General features: G+C 42.1%; 1 protein-coding gene across 2 annotated transcripts; it reads right to left on the bottom strand.

The window, feature by feature from the left end:
- Nucleotides 1-1,809: 1,809 nt before the first annotated feature.
- On the bottom strand, nucleotides 1,810-17,512 carry hmgb2b (high mobility group box 2b). 2 transcript variants are annotated; one of them, XR_015034186.1, is made up of 6 exons: nucleotides 17,376-17,512; nucleotides 14,480-14,638; nucleotides 10,320-10,471; nucleotides 5,083-5,257; nucleotides 2,776-3,492; nucleotides 1,810-2,408 (listed from the first exon to the last, which is right to left on the bottom strand). XR_015034186.1 is itself a non-coding variant. In XM_085758949.1 (5 exons), exons 2-5 carry the CDS (start codon nucleotides 14,627-14,629, stop codon nucleotides 3,367-3,369), a joined length of 603 nt encoding a protein of 200 aa, XP_085615075.1. In that variant the 5' UTR covers nucleotides 14,630-14,638; nucleotides 17,376-17,512; the 3' UTR covers nucleotides 1,810-3,366. The 2 variants fall into 2 exon arrangements, 1 of the variants encoding a protein (XP_085615075.1); XM_085758949.1 differs by having other exon boundaries at nucleotides 1,810-3,492.
- Between the last annotated feature and the right edge of the window lie 1,602 nt (nucleotides 17,513-19,114).

Here is a 19,114-nt window from a genome sequence, read left to right as displayed (position 1 = left end):
ACGTCAAGCTGTAACCATTTACATCAGTCACACTTTTAACTTAACAGTTTGTGATAAAGACTATAGACCACTATGATACAACAGAATTCAAAATAGGCTGGGATAATAAATCAAAGGCAAAGTTTATCAAAAAAACAACAACATTGCTCTACTCTCAAAAAAACAAAAACAACAATCTTCTTTCCTTCTTTATGTACCGGTTCATCTTTGCTTTTTAATAAAATTAATAAATTCACACACTTTCACAATGTTTTTTAGGACTCAAACTCTTGGACAGCTAATTCAGAAAAAAATACCTTCAAAAATTAAGACTTTATAAAGTCCTGAAAAGACATTTAAAGTCCCTGGAAAGTGAAATTGGAGTTTTGTTTCAAAATATATTAAAAGTGTTCAAAATGTATTGATAAAAACATGCAAAAAGACCCATTTCTGTGCAGTGCTTAATTTTAGAGGTTAGGGTTTCACAGTTTCACTCTGCTTCAGTGGTCTTTGTTTTTAAGGGCAGGCTTACAGAGGGGGCGCCGTGACGCACTGGCATCCCTACTTTCATAACTCCTTCCATGTGCACAGTAATATTATAAATACTTCAAGAATGCCAATGAGCGTCTGCTGCCACTACCCCTGGAGCTACTAGCGCCGCCGGAGCTACCAGTCCACTAGCTTGGTCTCTGTCTTAATAAAATGTAATGCAGACTTATCAGGTCATTGTAAAACATTTATTTATTGATGTATATGTGGTGTTATTTGAACCTAGTCTATACAGATCCCAGAGGCAGCGCTGCTCTTATGTGAAACATGAAGCTCCACTTTTAATTCAAACAAACTAATGAGACTGCCACCGTGGGACCAGCCGGCGCTCGGCGGCAAAACTCTAAAAGCTAAAACAGCCACAGTCCAGGTGAACCTCTGCAGCGTCCGTCCCACAGCTCACCGACACAGCAACGGCTACACCGGCAACAACACTGAGGGCCGCCGCCGTCAGCAGACCAATCTCCGCTTGCCCTGATAGCATTAGCTCGGCGGCTAGCGCTAGGCCCGTCGTCCTGTGCTGACGGTGGCGGCCCTCATTGTTGTTGTGGTGTAGCCTTCAAGGCTCCCGCTGCTGTGGCGGTGAGCCGTGGGTCCGATGCTGCAGTGGCTCGGGACCATGGAGGCTCGGGGTGAACGAACGGGGCTAGCCGCCGAGCTAACGGTTAGCGCTGGGCTAGTCGAGCTAACGCGTTAGCGCCGGGCTATTAGCGTTACGCTATCAGGGTAGCGGAGATCCGTGTGCCCCCAGCATATTTCCCTCACTGCTCAGTGTGTATCCGAGACATTCAGATAAGAGCTGGACTCAGGCTCAAGCCCGTAGCTGCTCGGGTACGATGTGACAGTTAGCAGTAGGCCATTTGATTGACAGTTGAAACTTGACCAAGCTCAGCAAGTGGGTGGGGCTTCTGTGCCTGCAGCAGACATCCAGAGCTGCGAGAACTGCCTCATTTAGTCATGATTTTAAAACCTAATTTCACCTACTAAACAAATTTTTCTAGCATCCAAAATTGGCAGGATGGTTAATAGGACATATGTCTGGGATGTGATTAACTCAGAAAACGAATCCAGTGTCACTTTCCAGGGACTTTAATACCTTTTAAGGGTCTTAATTTTCCCCAAATTGATTTATCACCTTTTAATACTTTTCAAGACCCCGCGGATACCCTGCATAAAGACAAAACATTAAAAAAAGAACTTTTATAAATCCTCAGGACCAATCACGATGCGCCAGAACCTGCAGGACCTGTATAGCGGAGAAGAAAGCAGCGGACTCGTGGGTTTTTTTTCCCTCAGTTGGTCGTTTTATTATAAAAGTTGAAGTTTCTACTCTGACAGTGAACAAGGAACTGAAAAAACTCCAATAAACCTCCAGTAAGAAAATAAAAAAAAAACATGATGATGATGAGCAGGGAGGAAGGGAGGGGAGGAGGAAGAGGAGGTGGGGGGGGTCAGGTTTCCATGGTAACACACAGGGTCGATGACGGGGAAGGAGGAGGGGAGGGTGGAAGGGTGCGGGGGTAACCATGGTAACAGTGAGGAGGAGGTGGGGGAGCGGGAGTGGGAGTGGGGGGGTTCTCTACTATCCTCTGGTGTCGGACAGTTTAACATCTGATGACCGCCAACACACACACACACACACACACACACACACACACACACACACGAACACACATACACACGTTACAGAAAGGCAACAGACACACACATACAGTACACACACACACACACACACTCTGTGGTCTGTGTGTGTGTGTTTCAGAGCTGCTTCAACCTGTGAGTCAGCACTGAGGTAAAAACTGACCGCTGATACTTCCTGTCTCTCTCCTCACCTGTCCATCGACCTACGGCGTATCCATGGAGACGACCTGTCCATCAACCTACGGCGTATCCATGGAGACGGACAGACAGGAGCAGCTGATAACTTCCAAACTCAATATCTCACCAAGAATATTTGTCTTATTTCTAGTCGAAGTAAAATTAGACTCATCACATTAAAAAGCAGCTTGTTTTTAGACACTTTTTACTTCTTTCAAGCAGATTTTTCTACTTATTTCAAGTGAAAATTAGTTTAAAACAAATGAAAATGATCTAAAAACAAGTTCATTTTTAGGTGATGAGTCTTGTTTTAAGTGAAAAGAGTTTAGTTTTGACTAGAAATGAGACATTTTGACAAGAAATAAGACAAATATTCTTGGAAAGGTTTTGAGTTTTTGCAGTGCTCTCTCTCCTCACCTGTCCATCAACCTACGGCGTATCCATGGAGACGGACAGGAGCAGCTGATAACTTCCTGTCTCACTGCAAAAACTCAAAATCTTACCAAGAATATTATTTGTCTTATTTCTAGTCAAAGTAAAATAAGACTCATCACATTAAAAAGCAGCTTGTTTTTAGACACTTTTTACTTCTTTCGAGCAGATTTTCACTTGAAATAAGTAGAAAAATCTGATGATTTTCTACTTATTTCAAGTGAAAATTAGTTTAAAACAAATGAAAATGATCTTTTTTTAGGTGATGAGTCTTATTTTAAGTGAAAAGAGTTTAGTTTTGACTAGAAATGAGACATTTTGACAAGAAATAAGACAAATCTTCTTGGACAGATGTTGAGTTTTTGCAGCGCTCTCTCTCCTCACCTGTCCATCAACCTACGGCGTATCCATGGAGACGGACAGAAGGCAGCAGCTGGATTCCCTCTCCTCTCCCCCTCCCCCTCCTGTTTAAAACCGTCTGACCTCTGAAACACACACACCCACCTGTCTTTCTCTCTCTCTCGTTAACACACACTCTCTCTCATCCAGCTGCAGTTTGTCGTCATCTCTTCGTCGCCGTCGTCTCGTCTACTCGTCGTCGTCCTCCTCGTCGTCGTCGTCCTCTCCGTCGTCGTCCTCCTCCTCCTCTCCTCCCTGAGCTGAAGAGCCGGGGTTCCTGGCGTACGTGCCGCCGCCGCGGTACGCCACCATGTCCTAAAATAAAACAGGGAGGGAATCGAACAGGGTGTTGAGATGATGCAACCAAAAACAACGGCATCGCTGTCTAATCTGTGTCTACGTGTGTCTCTGTTATTAAAGTTCAGAGTTTCTTCTCAGGTGGCTTTCACACCTGAAAGTCCGAACCACGGTCCGGACCAGAGGGAAGAGATGAGACTTTGTTGCAGTTAAGTTTTGGTTTGGTCTGTGTTCACACTGTCCCTTGTCAACACGCAGCTTCTTTGTAAACAAATGACACGTGGTCTAACAGGTCGTTCAGCTATTGGTCAGAACATTTGTGAGGGAAAATCACTTTCTGTCATTTTTTGGGGAGCAGCAGCTTTGACAGTTCTCTGTGGCAGCTTTCACCGCGCCCTGCTGTCCTGCATGCTCTCTCTCTCTCTCTCTCTCTGTGTGTGTGTGATCGGCAATAACGGAGAAAGAGTGCTATGCGGACATGAATGAATGAAACGATGGGTTGGTCGAGCCAAAAGACCAAAAAACTATTCGTGGTTGAGGAAATTTATTATGGGAAACTCTGCTGTTTTGGTTTGCTTCCTGTATTAAAAGTCAGATTACGTTCTCACCTGAAGCGAACCGGACCATGGTTCACTTCCAACCGGACCGAGTCCTGACTTTTTTTGGGGGACCATGGTCCGCTTGTTTGGTCCGACAAAAGTCCGGACCGCGGTCCGGGGGAGGGTTCACACCTGAAATTTTGGTTCGGACCAAACTGAAAAGTCCTAAAGTCCGGACCAAAACGAGGCTAGTGTCAAAGCGACCTCAGAGTTTTACTTTTACAATCTGGACTCGTGTAAACATGACATATGCATAGTTTCTGGTCAGTCGTCATGGAAACACGACGCTCTGCCAGAGTGAAAACAAACGTGTACGAGCTGAAAAAAACTATATATCACTGTATCTATCTATATACGTATATATTTGAGCTGCAACAATGAATCCATTATTAAATCAATCAATCAACTATTCTGATAATCTAATCATCAGTTTGAGTCATTTTTTAAAGAAAGTCCAAATTCTCTGAATGTGAATATTTCTGGTTTCTTTGTTCCTTTATGACAATAAACTAAGTCTCTCTTAGACATTTGAGGACTTCGTCTGGTGGTTTAAGAAACACTGATTGATGTTTTTAACATTTTATTGACCAAACGACTAATCAATTAAAAATTTAAATAATCAACAGATTCATCGTTAATGAAAATAATTGTTAGTTGCAGCTCTAAATCATGTTTAATTTTACTATCTCTCAGCAGCCAGTAAAAGGCCTGCAGGTTTTTCATGAGTGGGGTCAAGTATTTTATTTTATTTTGTGCATTGTTGGAACGTCAATGCTAAATAAATATTTTCATAACTTTGTAACCGGTTTCTTTGAAGCATGAATAATAATTTATGCAACTGCAAAGCCTTGATTTTAGTGAGGTGAGTACACAGTCACTAGAAGTTGTCAGAATGATTTCTCTCAGTGGTTTTCAGCCCAAACTTTTCATTTTGGTGCGTCCCTAATAATGATAATAATAACGATATGAAGCATGAGTGTCAGTCTAATAATAATAATGTGTCTCTTACCCGGTCGTATTTCTCTCGTAGCTTCTGGGCCTTCTCCTCGTACGGCAGCTTCTCGGACTGGGACAGTTTGCTCCACATCTCTCCCAGCTTCTTGGCACAGTCGCCTATAGACAGACCGGGGTACTGCTGCTTCACGCTGGGACGGTACTCGCTGCAGAACACGAAGAACGCAGACCTGAGGGGACACGGGACACGAGACACAGATTAAACATTACATCTCTGAAGGGACACGGGACACGGGTCAAACATTACACAGGGTTCCTACAGCTTAAGCCAAGTTAAATTTAAGACTTTTTAAGACTTTTTTAAAGCCACTTGAAATGAAATTTAAGACCGACTTCAAAATAAACACAAATGCAGAAACAAGAAAAAAACCACCACATCAATTACATAGGGTTAGGGACAATTTGACCCACTTTCCTGTGTGATCCAAGAAAAAGTGACTGCTACATGAACATTGGATTGTGTCTCTTTCCAGCTGTCCTTTCTAAATAAATGCAGAAAAAGTCTGAAAAAAACAAACACTGACTCTGGAGCTGGAGGCGGTGAGAAATTTAGCGTTGACGGCCGCCACTAACTTCTCTATGTCAGAAAGTTACCAATTATTTTGAGATTTGAGACTAATTATAATCATAAAATCCCATTTACCAAGTGTTAACATTTTTAAGACTTTTGAAAAATTGATTTAAGACATTTTAATGCCAATTAAGGCCTTGTTTTTAGATTAATGAATTCAATGCCTTTTAAGACTTTTTAAGGATCTGTAAGAACCCTGTAAACATTACATCTCTGAAGGGACACGGGACATTTACTTCAGAACGTCTTGATTCTCCCTCTACACCAGTGAAGTGAACCAGTAGCCACATCTCCATGTGCATTTTCTCTACAATCTCATTATAATCATTCTGGTTAGAAGTTCACACTACGCTGTTTATATGGACACAAAATAAAACCATCTGATTAAATGCTTGATGCATGAACACACATGTTTTTAATCTGAATAAATTCACTGTAACATATTGACTGATTAGTATAAACCAGTAGAAAAAGCAAAAGAGCGTTGGGAACATTGGGGTTTCAGCTTTTAGTAAACTTAATTGAGGTGAGTTTCAGCTGTTAGTAAACTTACGGGCGTCTTTTGGGAGCGTTGGGGTTTCAGCTGTTAACTTACGGAGGTCTTTTGGGAGCGTTGGGGTTTCAGCTGTTAACTTACGGGCGTCTTTTGGGAGCGTTGGGGTTTCAGCTGTTAGTAAACTTACAGGGGTCTTTTGGGAGCGTTGGGGTTTCAGCTGTTAGTAAACTTACAGGGGTCTTTTGGGAGCGTTGGGGTTTCAGCTGTTAGTAAACTTACAGGGGTCTTTTGGGAGCGTTGGGGTCAGTTTCAGCTGTTAGTAAACTTACAGGCGTCTTTTGGGAGCGTTGGGGTCAGTTTCAGCTGTTAGTAAACTTACAGGGGTCTTTTGGGAGCGTTGGGGTTTCAGCTGTTAGTAAACTTACGGGGGTCTTTTGGGAGCGTTGGGGTTTCAGCTGTTGGTAAACTTACGGGGGTCTTTTGGGAGCGTTGGGGTTTCAGCTGTTAGTAAACTTACAGGCATCTTTTGGGAGCGTTGGGGTTTCAGCTGTTAGTAAACTTACGGGCGTCTTTTGGGAGCGTTGGGGTTTCAGCTGTTAGTAAACTTACAGGGGTCTTTTGGGAGCGTTGGGGTTTCAGCTGTTAGTAAACTTACAGGGGTCTTTTGGGAGCGTTGGGGTTTCAGCTGTTAGTAAACTTACAGGGGTCTTTTGGGAGCGTTGGGGTAGGTTTCAGCTGTTAGTAAACTTACAGGGGTCTTTTGGGAGCGTTGGGGTTTCAGCTGTTAGTAAACTTACAGGGGTCTTTTGGGAGCGTTGGGGTTTCAGCTGTTAGTTAACTTACAGGGGTCTTTTGGGAGCGTTGGGGTTTCAGCTGTTAGTAAACTTACAGGGGTCTTTTGGGAGCGTTGGGGTTTCAGCTGTTAGTAAACTTACAGGGGTCTTTTGGGAGCGTTGGGGTCAGTTTCAGCTGTTAGTAAACTTACAGGGGTCTTTTGGGAGCGTTGGGGTTTCAGCTGTTAGTAAACTTACAGGGGTCTTTTGGGAGCGTTGGGGTTTCATTGGTAGTAAACTTACAGGGTCTTTTGGGAGCGTTGGGGTTTCAGCTGTTAGTAAACTTACAGGGGTCTTTTGGGAGCGTTGGGGTCAGTTTCAGCTGTTAGTAAACTTACAGGGGTCTTTTGGGAGCGTTGGGGTTTCAGCTGTTAGTAAACTTACGGGGGTCTTTTGGGAACGTTGGGGTTTCAGCTGGTAGTAAACTTACAGGGGTCTTTTGGGAGCGTTGGGGTTTCAGCTGTTAGTAAACTTACAGGCGTCTTTTGGGAGCGTTGGGGTTTCAGCTGTTAGTAAACTTACAGGCGTCTTTTGGGAGCGTTGGGGTTTCAGCTGTTAGTAAACTTACAGGGGTCTTTTGGGAGCGTTGGGGTCAGTTTCAGCTGTTAGTAAACTTACAGGGGTCTTTTGGGAGCGTTGGGGTTTCAGCTGTTAGTAAACTTACAGGCGTCTTTTGGGAGCGTTGGGGTTTCAGCTGTTAGTAAACTTACAGGCGTCTTTTGGGAACGTTGGGGTTTCAGCTGTTAGTAAACTTACAGGGGTCTTTTGGGAACGTTGGGGTTTCAGCTGTTAGTAAACTTACGGGGTCTTTTGGGAGCGTTGGGGTTTCAGCTGTTAGTAAACTTACAGGGGTCTTTTGGGAGCGTTGGGGTTTCAGCTGTTAGTAAACTTACAGGCGTCTTTTGGGAGCGTTGGGGTTTCAGCTGTTAGTAAACTTACAGGCGTCTTTTGGGAACGTTGGGGTTTCAGCTGTTAGTAAACTTACGGGCGTCTTTTGGGAGCGTTGGGGTTTCAGCTGTTAGTAAACTTACGGGGGTCTTTTGGGAGCGTTGGGGTTTCAGCTGGTAGTAAACTTACAGGGGTCTTTTGGGAGCGTTGGGGTTTCAGCTGGTAGTAAACTTACGGGGGTCTTTTGGGAGCGTTGGGGTTTCAGCTGTTAGTAAACTTACAGGGGTCTTTTGGGAGCGTTGGGGTTTCAGCTGTTAGTAAACTTACGGGGGTCTTTTGGGAGCGTTGGGGTTTCAGCTGGTAGTAAACTTACGGGGGTCTTTTGGGAGCGTTGGGGTTTCAGCTGGTAGTAAACTTACAGGGGTCTTTTGGGAGCGTTGGGGTTTCAGCTGTTAGTAAACTTACAGGGGTCTTTTGGGAGCGTTGGGGTTTCAGCTGTTAGTAAACTTACAGGGGTCTTTTGGGAGCGTTGGGGTTTCAGCTTTTAACTTACAGGGGTCTTTTGGGAGCGTTGGGGTTTCAGCTGTTAGTAAACTTACGGGGGTCTTTTGGGAGCGTTGGGGTTTCAGCTGGTAGTAAACTTACGGGGGTCTTTTGGGAGCGTTGGGGTTTCAGCTGGTAGTAAACTTACAGGGGTCTTTTGGGAGCGTTGGGGTTTCAGCTGTTAGTAAACTTACAGGGGTCTTTTGGGAGCGTTGGGGTTTCAGCTGTTAGTAAACTTACGGGGTCTTTTGGGAGCGTTGGGGTTTCAGCTGTTAGTAAACTTACAGGGGTCTTTTTGGAGCGTTGGGGTTTCAGCTGTTAGTAAACTTACAGGGGTCTTTTGGGAGCGTTGGGGTTTCAGCTGTTAGTTAACTTACAGGGGTCTTTTGGGAGCGTTGGGGTTTCAGCTGTTAGTAAACTTACAGGCGTCTTTTGGGAGCGTTGGGGTTTCAGCTGTTAGTAAACTTACAGGGGTCTTTTGGGAGCGTTGGGGTTTCAGCTGTTAGTAAACTTACAGGGGTCTTTTGGGAGCGTTGGGGTCAGTTTCAGCTGTTAGTAAACTTACAGGGTTCTTTTGGGAGCGTTGGGGTTTCAGCTGTTAGTAAACTTACAGGGGTCTTTTGGGAGCGTTGGGGTCAGTTTCAGCTGTTAGTAAACTTAGGGGGGTCTTTTGGGAGCGTTGGGGTTTCAGCTGTTAGTAAACTTACGGGGTCTTTTGGGAGCGTTGGGGTTTCAGCTGTTAGTAAACTTACAGGCGTCTTTTGGGAGCGTTGGGGTTTCAGCTGTTAGTAAACTTACAGGGTCTTTTGGGAGCGTTGGGGTTTCAGCTGTTAGTAAACTTACGGGGTCTTTTGGGAGCGTTGGGGTTTCAGCTGTTAGTAAACTTACAGGGGTCTTTTTGGAGCGTTGGGGTTTCAGCTGTTAGTAAACTTACAGGGGTCTTTTGGGAGCGTTGGGGTTTCAGCTGTTAGTAAACTTACAGGCGTCTTTTGGGAGCGTTGGGGTTTCAGCTGTTAGTAAACTTACAGGGGTCTTTTGGGAGCGTTGGGGTCAGTTTCAGCTGTTAGTAAACTTACAGGGTTCTTTTGGGAGCGTTGGGGTTTCAGCTGTTAGTAAACTTACAGGGGTCTTTTGGGAGTGTTGGGGTTTCAGCTGTTAGTAAACTTACAGGGGTCTTTTGGGAGCGTTGGGGTTTCAGCTGTTAGTAAACTTACAGGGGTCTTTTGGGAGTGTTGGGGTTTCAGCTGTTAGTAAACTTACAGGGGTCTTTTGGGAGCGTTGGGGTTTCAGCTGTTAGTAAACTTACAGGGGTCTTTTGGGAGTGTTGGGGTTTCAGCTGTTAGTAAACTTACAGGGGTCTTTTGGGAGCGTTGGGGTTTCAGCTGTTAGTAAACTTACAGGGGTCTTTTGGGAGTGTTGGGGTTTCAGCTGTTAGTAAACTTACAGGGGTCTTTTGGGAGCGTTGGGGTTTCAGCTGTTAGTAAACTTACAGGCGTCTTTTGGGAGCGTTGGGGTTTCAGCTGTTAGTAAACTTACAGGGGTCTTTTGGGAGCGTTGGGGTTTCAGCTGTTAGTAAACTTACAGGGGTCTTTTGGGAGCGTTGGGGTTTCAGCTGTTAGTTAACTTACAGGGGTCTTTTGGGAGCGTTGGGGTTTCAGCTGTTAGTTAACTTACAGGGGTCTTTTGGGAACGTTGGGGTTTCAGCTGTCAGTAAACTTACAGGGGTCTTTTGGGAACGTTGGGGTTTCAGCTGTTAGTTAACTTACAGGGGTCTTTTGGGAACGTTGGGGTTTCAGCTGTTAGTAAACTTACGGGGTCTTTTGGGAGCGTTGGGGTTTCAGCTGTTTTAATAAACTTACAGGCGTCTTTTGGGAACGTTGGGGTTTCAGCTGTTAACTTACGGAGGTCTTTTGGGAGCGTTGGGGTCTTTCCTCTTGCGGCCCCTCTTTCCGAAGCCCTTGGGTGGGACGTAGTCTCTCATCTCCCTGTTGTAACGCACTTTGTCGGCCTTTGCCATGTCTTCAAAGCACTTCTTATCACTGGGAGTCAGACCCTGCACACACAACAACACAGGCTTTTATTCTGAAGGAACTGGGACAAAGAGCCTAACAACACACAGACTTTTATTCTGAAGGAACTGGGACAAAGAGCCTAACAACACACAGACTTTTATTCTGAAGGAACTGGGACAAAGAGCCTAACAACACACAGGCTTTTATTCTGAAGGAACTGGGACAAAGAGCCTAACAACACACAGGCTTTTATTCTGAAGGAACTGGGACAAAGAGCCTAACAACACACAGGCTTTTATTCTGAAGGAACTGGGAGATGGGACCTGCACACACAACAAGACACAGGCTTTTATTCTGAAGGAACAGGGAGAGAGAATCTGCACACACACACAACACACAGGCTTTTATTCTGAAGGAACAGGGAGAGAGAATCTGCACACACATGCTTTTATTCTGAAGGAACTGGGAGAGAGAATCTGCACACACACACAACACACAGGCTTTTATTCTGAAGGAACTGGGAGAGAGAATCTGCACACACATGCTTTTATTCTGAAGGAACTGGGAGAGAGAATCTGCACACACACACAACACACAGGCTTTTATTCTGAAGGAACTGGGAGAGAGAATCTGCACACACATGCTTTTATTCTGAAGGAACTGGGAGAGAGAATCTGCACACACACACACACATGCTTTTATTCTGAAGGAACTGGGAGAGAGAATCTGCACACACAACAAGACACAGGCTTTTATTCTGAAGGAATTTCAGAACTTCCGATTCATATTAAACTCAATTTGAAAGATCTAATATAATATTGATTCATGAAATCCTTAGATCGACCTTTTAATGTTCAAGACTGCACTGTTTACTTCAGGAGTGCGTTACGGTCAATTTAATGTAAACATGAATATTTTCAATAAAACACTCGTTACATTAGTTTAGTGAAAATCTCTTTCATAACCAAGCAGATTGGTATTGAACCTTAAGTAGTGACAGTGCAGTAATTAACAACCCTGGTGACATTCATCATCATCACTGAGGCAGATGAATCTTCTAATTGAGTGTTTAATAAACTATTATAAATAAAGGTTATTGGTGCTGACTGGTGGTATGAGTGAGTGGCTCCCTCTGCTGGAACTAAAGGGGAACTGCAGCCATGACCATGACATAAATATATAAATATCAACATCCACATTTGTCTTCCTATAACAGGGCTCCACTGCCCCAACATGGAGGCATTCTGCCCCTAAAATTTGAGACAGTGCAAGTTAATTTTTCATCTACTTGCACATGTGCAACCAGTAAATTTACCTTTCACCGGTGAAATGTGAAAGTGGCGACTCAAAGGATCTGCTATCTGAGATTACAGGTGTCAGGTCAATTGCAACTGTATAGATTTATATTTTTATATTTAAATGAATCATGTCAAGCACAACTGTATATATATTTTTATATTTCAATGAATCATGTTAACCGCAGCTATATAGATTATATATATTTGGTAACACTTTACAATAAGGGTCCCTTAATTAACGTTTGTTAGTACATTATTAAGCATTAATTAATATATTAACAATCATTATTATGTATTACTTAGGATTAGGAAACACATTAATGTAGCCTATTAGTAAGCAGTTGATTAATGTTTACTACTCAAAGTTAGTTAATACATTTAAAAGTTGAATAATGTAATGAGTTATCATTATGTATGCATTACTCAGCATTAATTAACACATTAGTTTATATATTAATGCTTGATAATGTCCTAACTAAGGTTAATTAAGGGACCCTTATTGTAAAGTGTTACCATATATTTTTTACAATTCAAAGAATCATGTCCAACCCTGTGGAAATGTAAATGTACCTTTTCTGTTATCTACCGGTCCTCCGTCTTTATGGACTTTTTATGTTAATTGTTGTATTGTTTTGGGGACTACGGATGTAATTTAACACATGTGCTAAATCCGGTGTATTTACTGTGGTACTCTAGTACTCACTGTCCATTAATATGCACTGTCCCGACTAAATAAAGTAAAGTAAAGCAATGTGTGTGTGAGGATCATGGATGAAAAGGAAATGTTGAAAGTTGATTTATGCCCCTAAATTCTCTAAAAGCACCGTGCTCCTCGTAAAAACTGTTAGTCTGGAGTAGGGATGTCACAACTATAGATTTTCTTTGTACGATTATTGTCAGAGAAATAATCACGGTGTTACGATTATCACGATTATTACGCATTAGCCTAATTAATTTCACAACATATGAATGTGTAAAATCAAACGCAGTCAAAATATAATTACATTACAAATCTTTACACTAAATATTTTAAGTATCTACTATTCATATGTAACCAATTATTAATCCTCCAGGGGAAGTGTTTTAAATATTCAAATCATTGTCATCTATACCAAATGTTTAAGTTTATTTTAATTGTTTTTTTTTATCACAAATGAGACGCTAACATTTAAATTTCTACCATGTTACGTTAATAAATGTTCCAGTATTTCTTACATTTATCTTAACTTTTGTGCACGTCTGCCTCTGTGTTTCCAACATAATCGTTTTTTTTCTTATTTCTAGTGAAAATGTAATTTCTAGTCAAAACAAATCTCATTATACTTAAAATAAGACTCATCACCTAACAATGAACTTGTTTTTAGATCATTTTCACTTGTTTCAAACTAATTTTCACTTGAAATAAGTAGAAAAATCTGATAGTGGAGCAAGTTTCTCTTCCTTTTTACGAGCACAAACAACTTGCTTTCACTGGCAGATTTTTCTACTTATTTCAAGTGAAAATTAGTTTGAAACAAGTGAAAATGATCTAAAAACAAGTTCATTTTTAGGTGATGAGTCTTATTTTAAGTGGAAAGAGATTAGTTTTGACTAGAAATGAGACATTTGGACAAGAAATAAGACAAATATTCTTGGAAAGATTTTGAGTTTTTGCAGTGTATTTCAGACAGACAACTCATGCTGCACCAATCCTGATCAGCTGAAAGTGACGGTATTTAAGAATCTTTTACGATTAATTAATTGTGGCGTTTAATACCGCGATTAATTGTGAAAACAAGTAATTGTGACATCCCTAGTCTGGAGCGCTGTGTAATCTGTCCATCTACAGGTCCAAGTCTCAGTCTGTCTCTCTCTTTCTGTCCTACCAATAGGGACAGCAGAGTTAAAACAAATACATAGATAGTTAATTATCTTAAAAATCTCTCTCTCTCTGTCCAGGGTTCCTACACATTTAAAATGTCCAAATTCCATACTTTTTCCAGACCCTAATTTCCGGACTTCCACTGCAAAAAACTCTAAATCTTACCAAGAATATTTGTCTTATTTCTAGTCAAAACAAATCTCATTCTACTTACAATAAGACTCATTACATTAAAAAGCAGCTTGTTTTTAGACACTTTTTACTTCTTTCAAGCTGATTTTTCGCTTGAAATAAGTAAAAAAAATCTGACAGTGGAGCAAGTTTTTTCTTTCTATTACGAGCACAAAAATCTTGCTTTCAACTGGCAGATTTTTCTACTTATTTCGAGTGAAAATCTGTTTGAAACGAGTGCAAATTATCTAAAAACAAGTTTATTTTTAGGTGATGAGTCTTATTTTAAGTGAAAAGAGATTCGTTTTGACTAGAAATTAGACATTTTGACAAGAAATAAGACAAATATTCTTGGAAAGATGTAGAGTTTTTGCAGTGTCTCAGTAAAAAGAAAAATTAAATAATTTGTGACATTTGAGTAAGTAGATCATGTTAATAAATCATGCAATTAATAATTTGTTTTCATTATTCTTAATTTGTATGCCATTATGAAACCAAATCATTTCCAAGAGATTGTAGCTAGGTAGCCTACAATAGGGCATACAAAATGTGAATAAGACTGAATAAGTATTAAGATAAATATATTTCCATACAATAGTTTCCATTTTCCATACTTTTCAAGACCTGGAAATGTATAAAATCAAATTCCATATTATTCCATACTTTCCATACTTGCGTAGGAACCCTGTCTGTCCCACCCGTCTGTCTTTCTGTCTTACCTTCCATCTCTCGGAGCATTTCTTGGAGAACTCGGCGAAGTTGACCGACTGCTCGGGGTTTTTCTTCCGGTGTTCCTCTCTACACGTCTGGACGAAGAAGGCGTACGCCGACGTCTTCCCCTTCGGCTTGTTGACGTCTTTTCGCATCATATTGGCGGCCTGCGGCGAGAAGAAGGAAGGAAATCATGGTCTGTCCAACTAAGAAAAGTATTTTCCTTTCATTATTATTATTATTAGTAATAATGATGTTGATGTTGGAGACAATAACTCAGATATTGATCAACCTTTACTAAGAGGTACAGGTTATAGAGGTTATAGATGAGGTCAGTGAAGAGACGTGATCTCAGCTCAGGTTTCTCACTAGGGCTGCAACAACCAATCGATAAAAATCAATTATTAAAAGCATTTAGTTATTTTTTTCTTTAATTATTCTTAAAATATTACTTTGACACATAATGTTCAAGCAGAAACCTGTCATTTGTGCACTTTTCTGCACCGTCAATTTAAAATAATGTTCTATTTCTGAATAGAGATGGAAAATAAATGTTTTTATAAATCAGATTAATCAGTTAATTGAAAAAATAATCGACCAATTAATCGATTATTAAAATAGTCGTTAGTTGCAGCCCTATTCCTTACATGTTTACTCTGATCAAACAGCTCTGAGCTGCAGCTGTCATGTCTTCTTAGTGTCTTGTCATTGTCTCATATAGGCCTAATCATTATTATAAAAACCATTATATCATTATATAAAACCGTAACAGAGGCATCACAGGTCAAGGCAGTGGGACACGTTTGGCTGGAATAAACCTTTAAATACAAATTTTCATTTTTGTTCATTATTGGAAATACATTTTTTTTAAATAAATAAATAAAAAAATCTCTAAAATGTGATGTGTTTTTATTCAGAATGACAGATGGAGGAGGAGAACTTTCTCCATCCTTGATGTGAAAGTGTTTGATGAATGATCAGACTGAGCTGGATGTTCTTTGTTATTCCCAGAGTGGGATTCATCTTATAAACCAGGGGGAGGAGGAGGCCCCTCAGACCCGGCTGGACCCTCTCCGAGCCGGCTGCAGCACCGGGCTGGGATGCACCCGGCCGGGGCCTCGGTCCTCTCTCCCGGCCTGGGAGTGGAGGGAAGGGGAAGGAAAACTGGTTCTGGCTGCATCTGCATCGTCTCTGCTGTGTCTCTACAGTGTCTTCTCATGTCATTAATGATTATAAAACAGTCTCAGATCATCTGTCCATGAAGCTTCACAGGTCCAGGAGACAGTGGGATGTCGAGTTAGTGGTTCATTATGTCTGGAAACATGTTTGAACCCGACACCACCCACTGAACACACACATCTGACATTTAACCTTTATTGTGCTCAAACTCCCTAAATTCTCCCCTTTACACACTAGTAAAGCTTTGAACACGTTTGGCTGGAATAAACCTTTAAATAAAACATACAATATTGTTTTTTTCATTAGTAAGGGGGAAAAAATGTTGTTTTTTTTTATTTAATTTTTTTTTAATCTCTAAAATGCAAAATGTGTTTAATTCAGAGTGCCATCTGATGATGGAGGAGGAGAACTTTCTCCATCCTCCATGTGAAAGTGTCTGGAGAGTGAAAACGGCCCCCTGAACACACACATCTGACATTTAACCTTTATTGTGCTCAAACCCCCTAAATTCTCCCTTTTACACACTAGTAAAGCTTTGAACACGTTTGGCTGGAATAAACCTTTAAAATAAATCAATGTTTCTTTTTTTTCATTAGTAAAAAAGAAAAATTTGATTTTTTTTTTTTTATAATAATTAAAAAATCTCTAAAATGTAAAAAGTGTTTTATTCAGAGTGCCATCTGATGCTGATGGAGGAGGAGGAGAACTTTCTCCATCCATCCTCCATGTGAAAGTGTGTGCAGAGTGAAAACGGCCCATCCGAGCTGATTTGGGAATAACAAAGAACAGAGAGTGGGATCCATTTTATAAAAACCAGGGGGGAAAAGGAGGCCCTCTGAGCCGGGCTGGACCCCTCTCTCTGCGGGCTGCAGCCGACCGCAGCACCGCGACACCCGGCCGGAGCTCCGCGCCTCTCCCCGCCGGCCAGCGGAGCCTCCTGAGCGGCCACGGTGAAGGAAAACGGCCGCTAGCCGAGCTGCGTCGCGGCGTCTATGTATGACTATGAGTGGTGCAGTTAGCCTAGCCGTGCTAACGGTGCTAACAGAACAATGAGCCACCATTTGCTTCCCGCCCTCTGCGGAGCTAACGGCCCATCCCCCTCCGCTAGCTAGCAACTAGCAGGGCTAACGGGACAAATATTAAATATATTAAAATAAATATATATGTTTAATGTAATAATTAAATGTATATCTTTGAAACGGCGCGGTTATTTTTAGTTTTTAGGTGTTTTTCCCCAGTCCGCAATGGAAATAATGGAGTCGATAGAGCAGCTACGCATTTTCAACGCAGGGCTCAGGTTATGCGCCGGAGAGGTCACCATAGCAGCGTTGTGTGGACGGGGGGGATCGGACTATTTCCTGGCGTTGCTACTCTCCAAAATGGGCGTTTCGTGTTTACAACAACAACACGTCTCTCTCTCCATCAGTGTAACGTTAACACACACAGGGACAGAGAGACAGAGGCTCAGTGATGCGAACACGGTTCTTCACCACCACCGACACTCTGCTCGTCAAAGCGGCCATTTTATCCCACTTTTCCAGCCTCATTCACGGAGCTTTTTTTTTTTTTTTTTTTTTTTTTTTTTCATACACGGAGCTCCTGCACGTCAGTTAAAGAAAAAAACCCAAAACCCTAACCGGCAGATAAATCAAAGCCAGCTCATTGTCACTTATGTGGTTGACCTAATGGATGTAAGCCAAGCCGGAGCTCGGTAACGGTACTCACTCTGGATGAGGGCCGGGCTGCAGACGTCTTGGACCGGGCTTCTGGGTCTGGGTTTCTGGGTCTTGTTATTGTTGTTTGGAGGCTGAAGCTGAAGCAGCGACTGAAACCGTTGGTTCACTTTCAAACTGGGTCGAGCTGCGGCTTGGCCCCGCCCCCCAGCACCGCCCCCGTTGGTGCTCTCTGTCCGGGGGGGCGGGGCCAAGCCGGCCGCGGGGGGCGGGGCCGAGGGGAATGCTGCGCTCTGATTGGCTGTTGGGAACGCCCCTCAATCCCCTCCGTTGCTACGCAGCTCCGCCCGCTCGCCCGCCGCTGTTTGCCCAGTGACGCGGCGTAGCCACACGGCGGCCATCTTGGTAAGGGCAACTCTCTCCCCCAGAGCATTGAGCCTGTGGTGCGTGTTCTGCTGTAATGACCATAACTTGCTCAGTTTTGGTCCGATTTCCAAACGGATTGATTTTTTATGAACGTTTATTTAGTTTAGTTTAGTTTAGTTTAAGTTTATTTCGGACATGTTAAAAGAAATAAAACATAATACAGAAATGGACAGACATAACATATAAAAACTTTGCAAAGACAACATATGAACAAAAAATATATAGACCTTTTCAGAGAGTATAAACAAATACAGGTGTTACCAAGGATACTAATTAAGGCTCCATTCCATTTAGTGTACCAGAGCGTTTTCTAATGAGCCACACCTGTCTTTGTTTATACTCTCTGAAAAGGTCTAGCTATATAAAAAAAGTAAAATAAAATAATTGAAAATAAAGGTAATTTGATATTTTTTTGTTTTGTTTGTTTGTTTCATATCCGAAAAGGAGTGGGAAGAAGTAAAACTGATGAAAAATGATGCAGCATACTTAAAATCACGGATACTTTTAATCATGTACTTTTATTGTAAAAATAACATTATGCAAATAGTTAAAGTAATGTTTTATTTTTTTATTTAGCCTTTATTTAAGCAGGTAAAAAGACCCGTTGAGATCGAGATCTCATTTTCAAGGGCGACCTGGCCAAGAGGGCAGCAGGCAGCACACGTCGTCAGCATTACCATAAAATACAAAATACATTACAATATTACATTATAATAAATAAATAGGGCAATAGTACAATAGAGGTTAAAACTAAAGTGCAAGGAGCAAGGTTGTCATGGTGACAAGGTTGGTCAGCAGAGGCACCGCTCAATTGATTTTTGTTGTCGGACCTTTAGGAAGTGATGAAACACATTAAAAGATACGAGTTCAGACATTTTCAGTTCAGCCTGGAGGTTGTTCCATGTTGATGGAGCGGCAAAACTAAACACTTTCTTCCCTACAGCTAGCAATAGTAATAGCTACATACTGATTCATTTTTCAGAGTTATGAATAGTTTTCTTAGTGCAGAGGAACTAAAGCAACTGTCTGTTCCAATATGGCCGACTGTGAGCTACGCCTGCGTGGAGTCGACCCGCCCCCTTGGCTCCGCCCCCCTCAGCGACGCCACCAGGGCGGGAACTCCACGCTGACGACGGGGTGGGGCGAGCTGGTATCCCTGCGTCTGATTGGCCAGAATCAGTGTACGTCAAACCGACAGGCCAATCAGAGGAGGGGATGGAGGATGGAGGAGGGGCGGTGCAGCGGTGCCGGGGATGAAGATGGAGAATCTAAAAATACACAGTTATGGTTGTATTTCTGTTTACGCTCGTCCATTTTAATCAGCTAATCAATAAATAATCAGTCAATAGAGAAGTGATCAGTGAT

Source organism: Trachurus japonicus, chromosome 18 (genome assembly GCF_045865225.1).
Source record: "Trachurus japonicus isolate A0001 chromosome 18, Traja_1.0".
NCBI classification, from domain to species: domain Eukaryota; kingdom Metazoa; phylum Chordata; class Actinopteri; order Carangiformes; family Carangidae; genus Trachurus; species Trachurus japonicus.
The sequence above is the reverse complement of the archived record's forward strand: the minus strand, read 5'-3'. Positions and strand labels throughout refer to the sequence as shown.

What these genes read in the sequence shown, in the direction of transcription:
- hmgb2b (XM_085758949.1), bottom strand. Translation starts at nt 14,629, where the DNA reads ATGATGCGAAAAGACGTCAACAAGCCGAAGGGGAAGACGTCGGCGTAC. An exon ending in AACGCTCCCAAAAGACCTCC is followed by an intron (nt 5,258 to 10,319) that starts GTAAGTTAACAG and finishes GTGTCCCCTCAG; the next exon opens with GTCTGCGTTCTTCGTGTTCT. An exon ending in TACGAGAGAAATACGACCGG is followed by an intron (nt 3,493 to 5,082) that starts GTAAGAGACACA and finishes GTTTTATTTTAG; the next exon opens with GACATGGTGGCGTACCGCGG.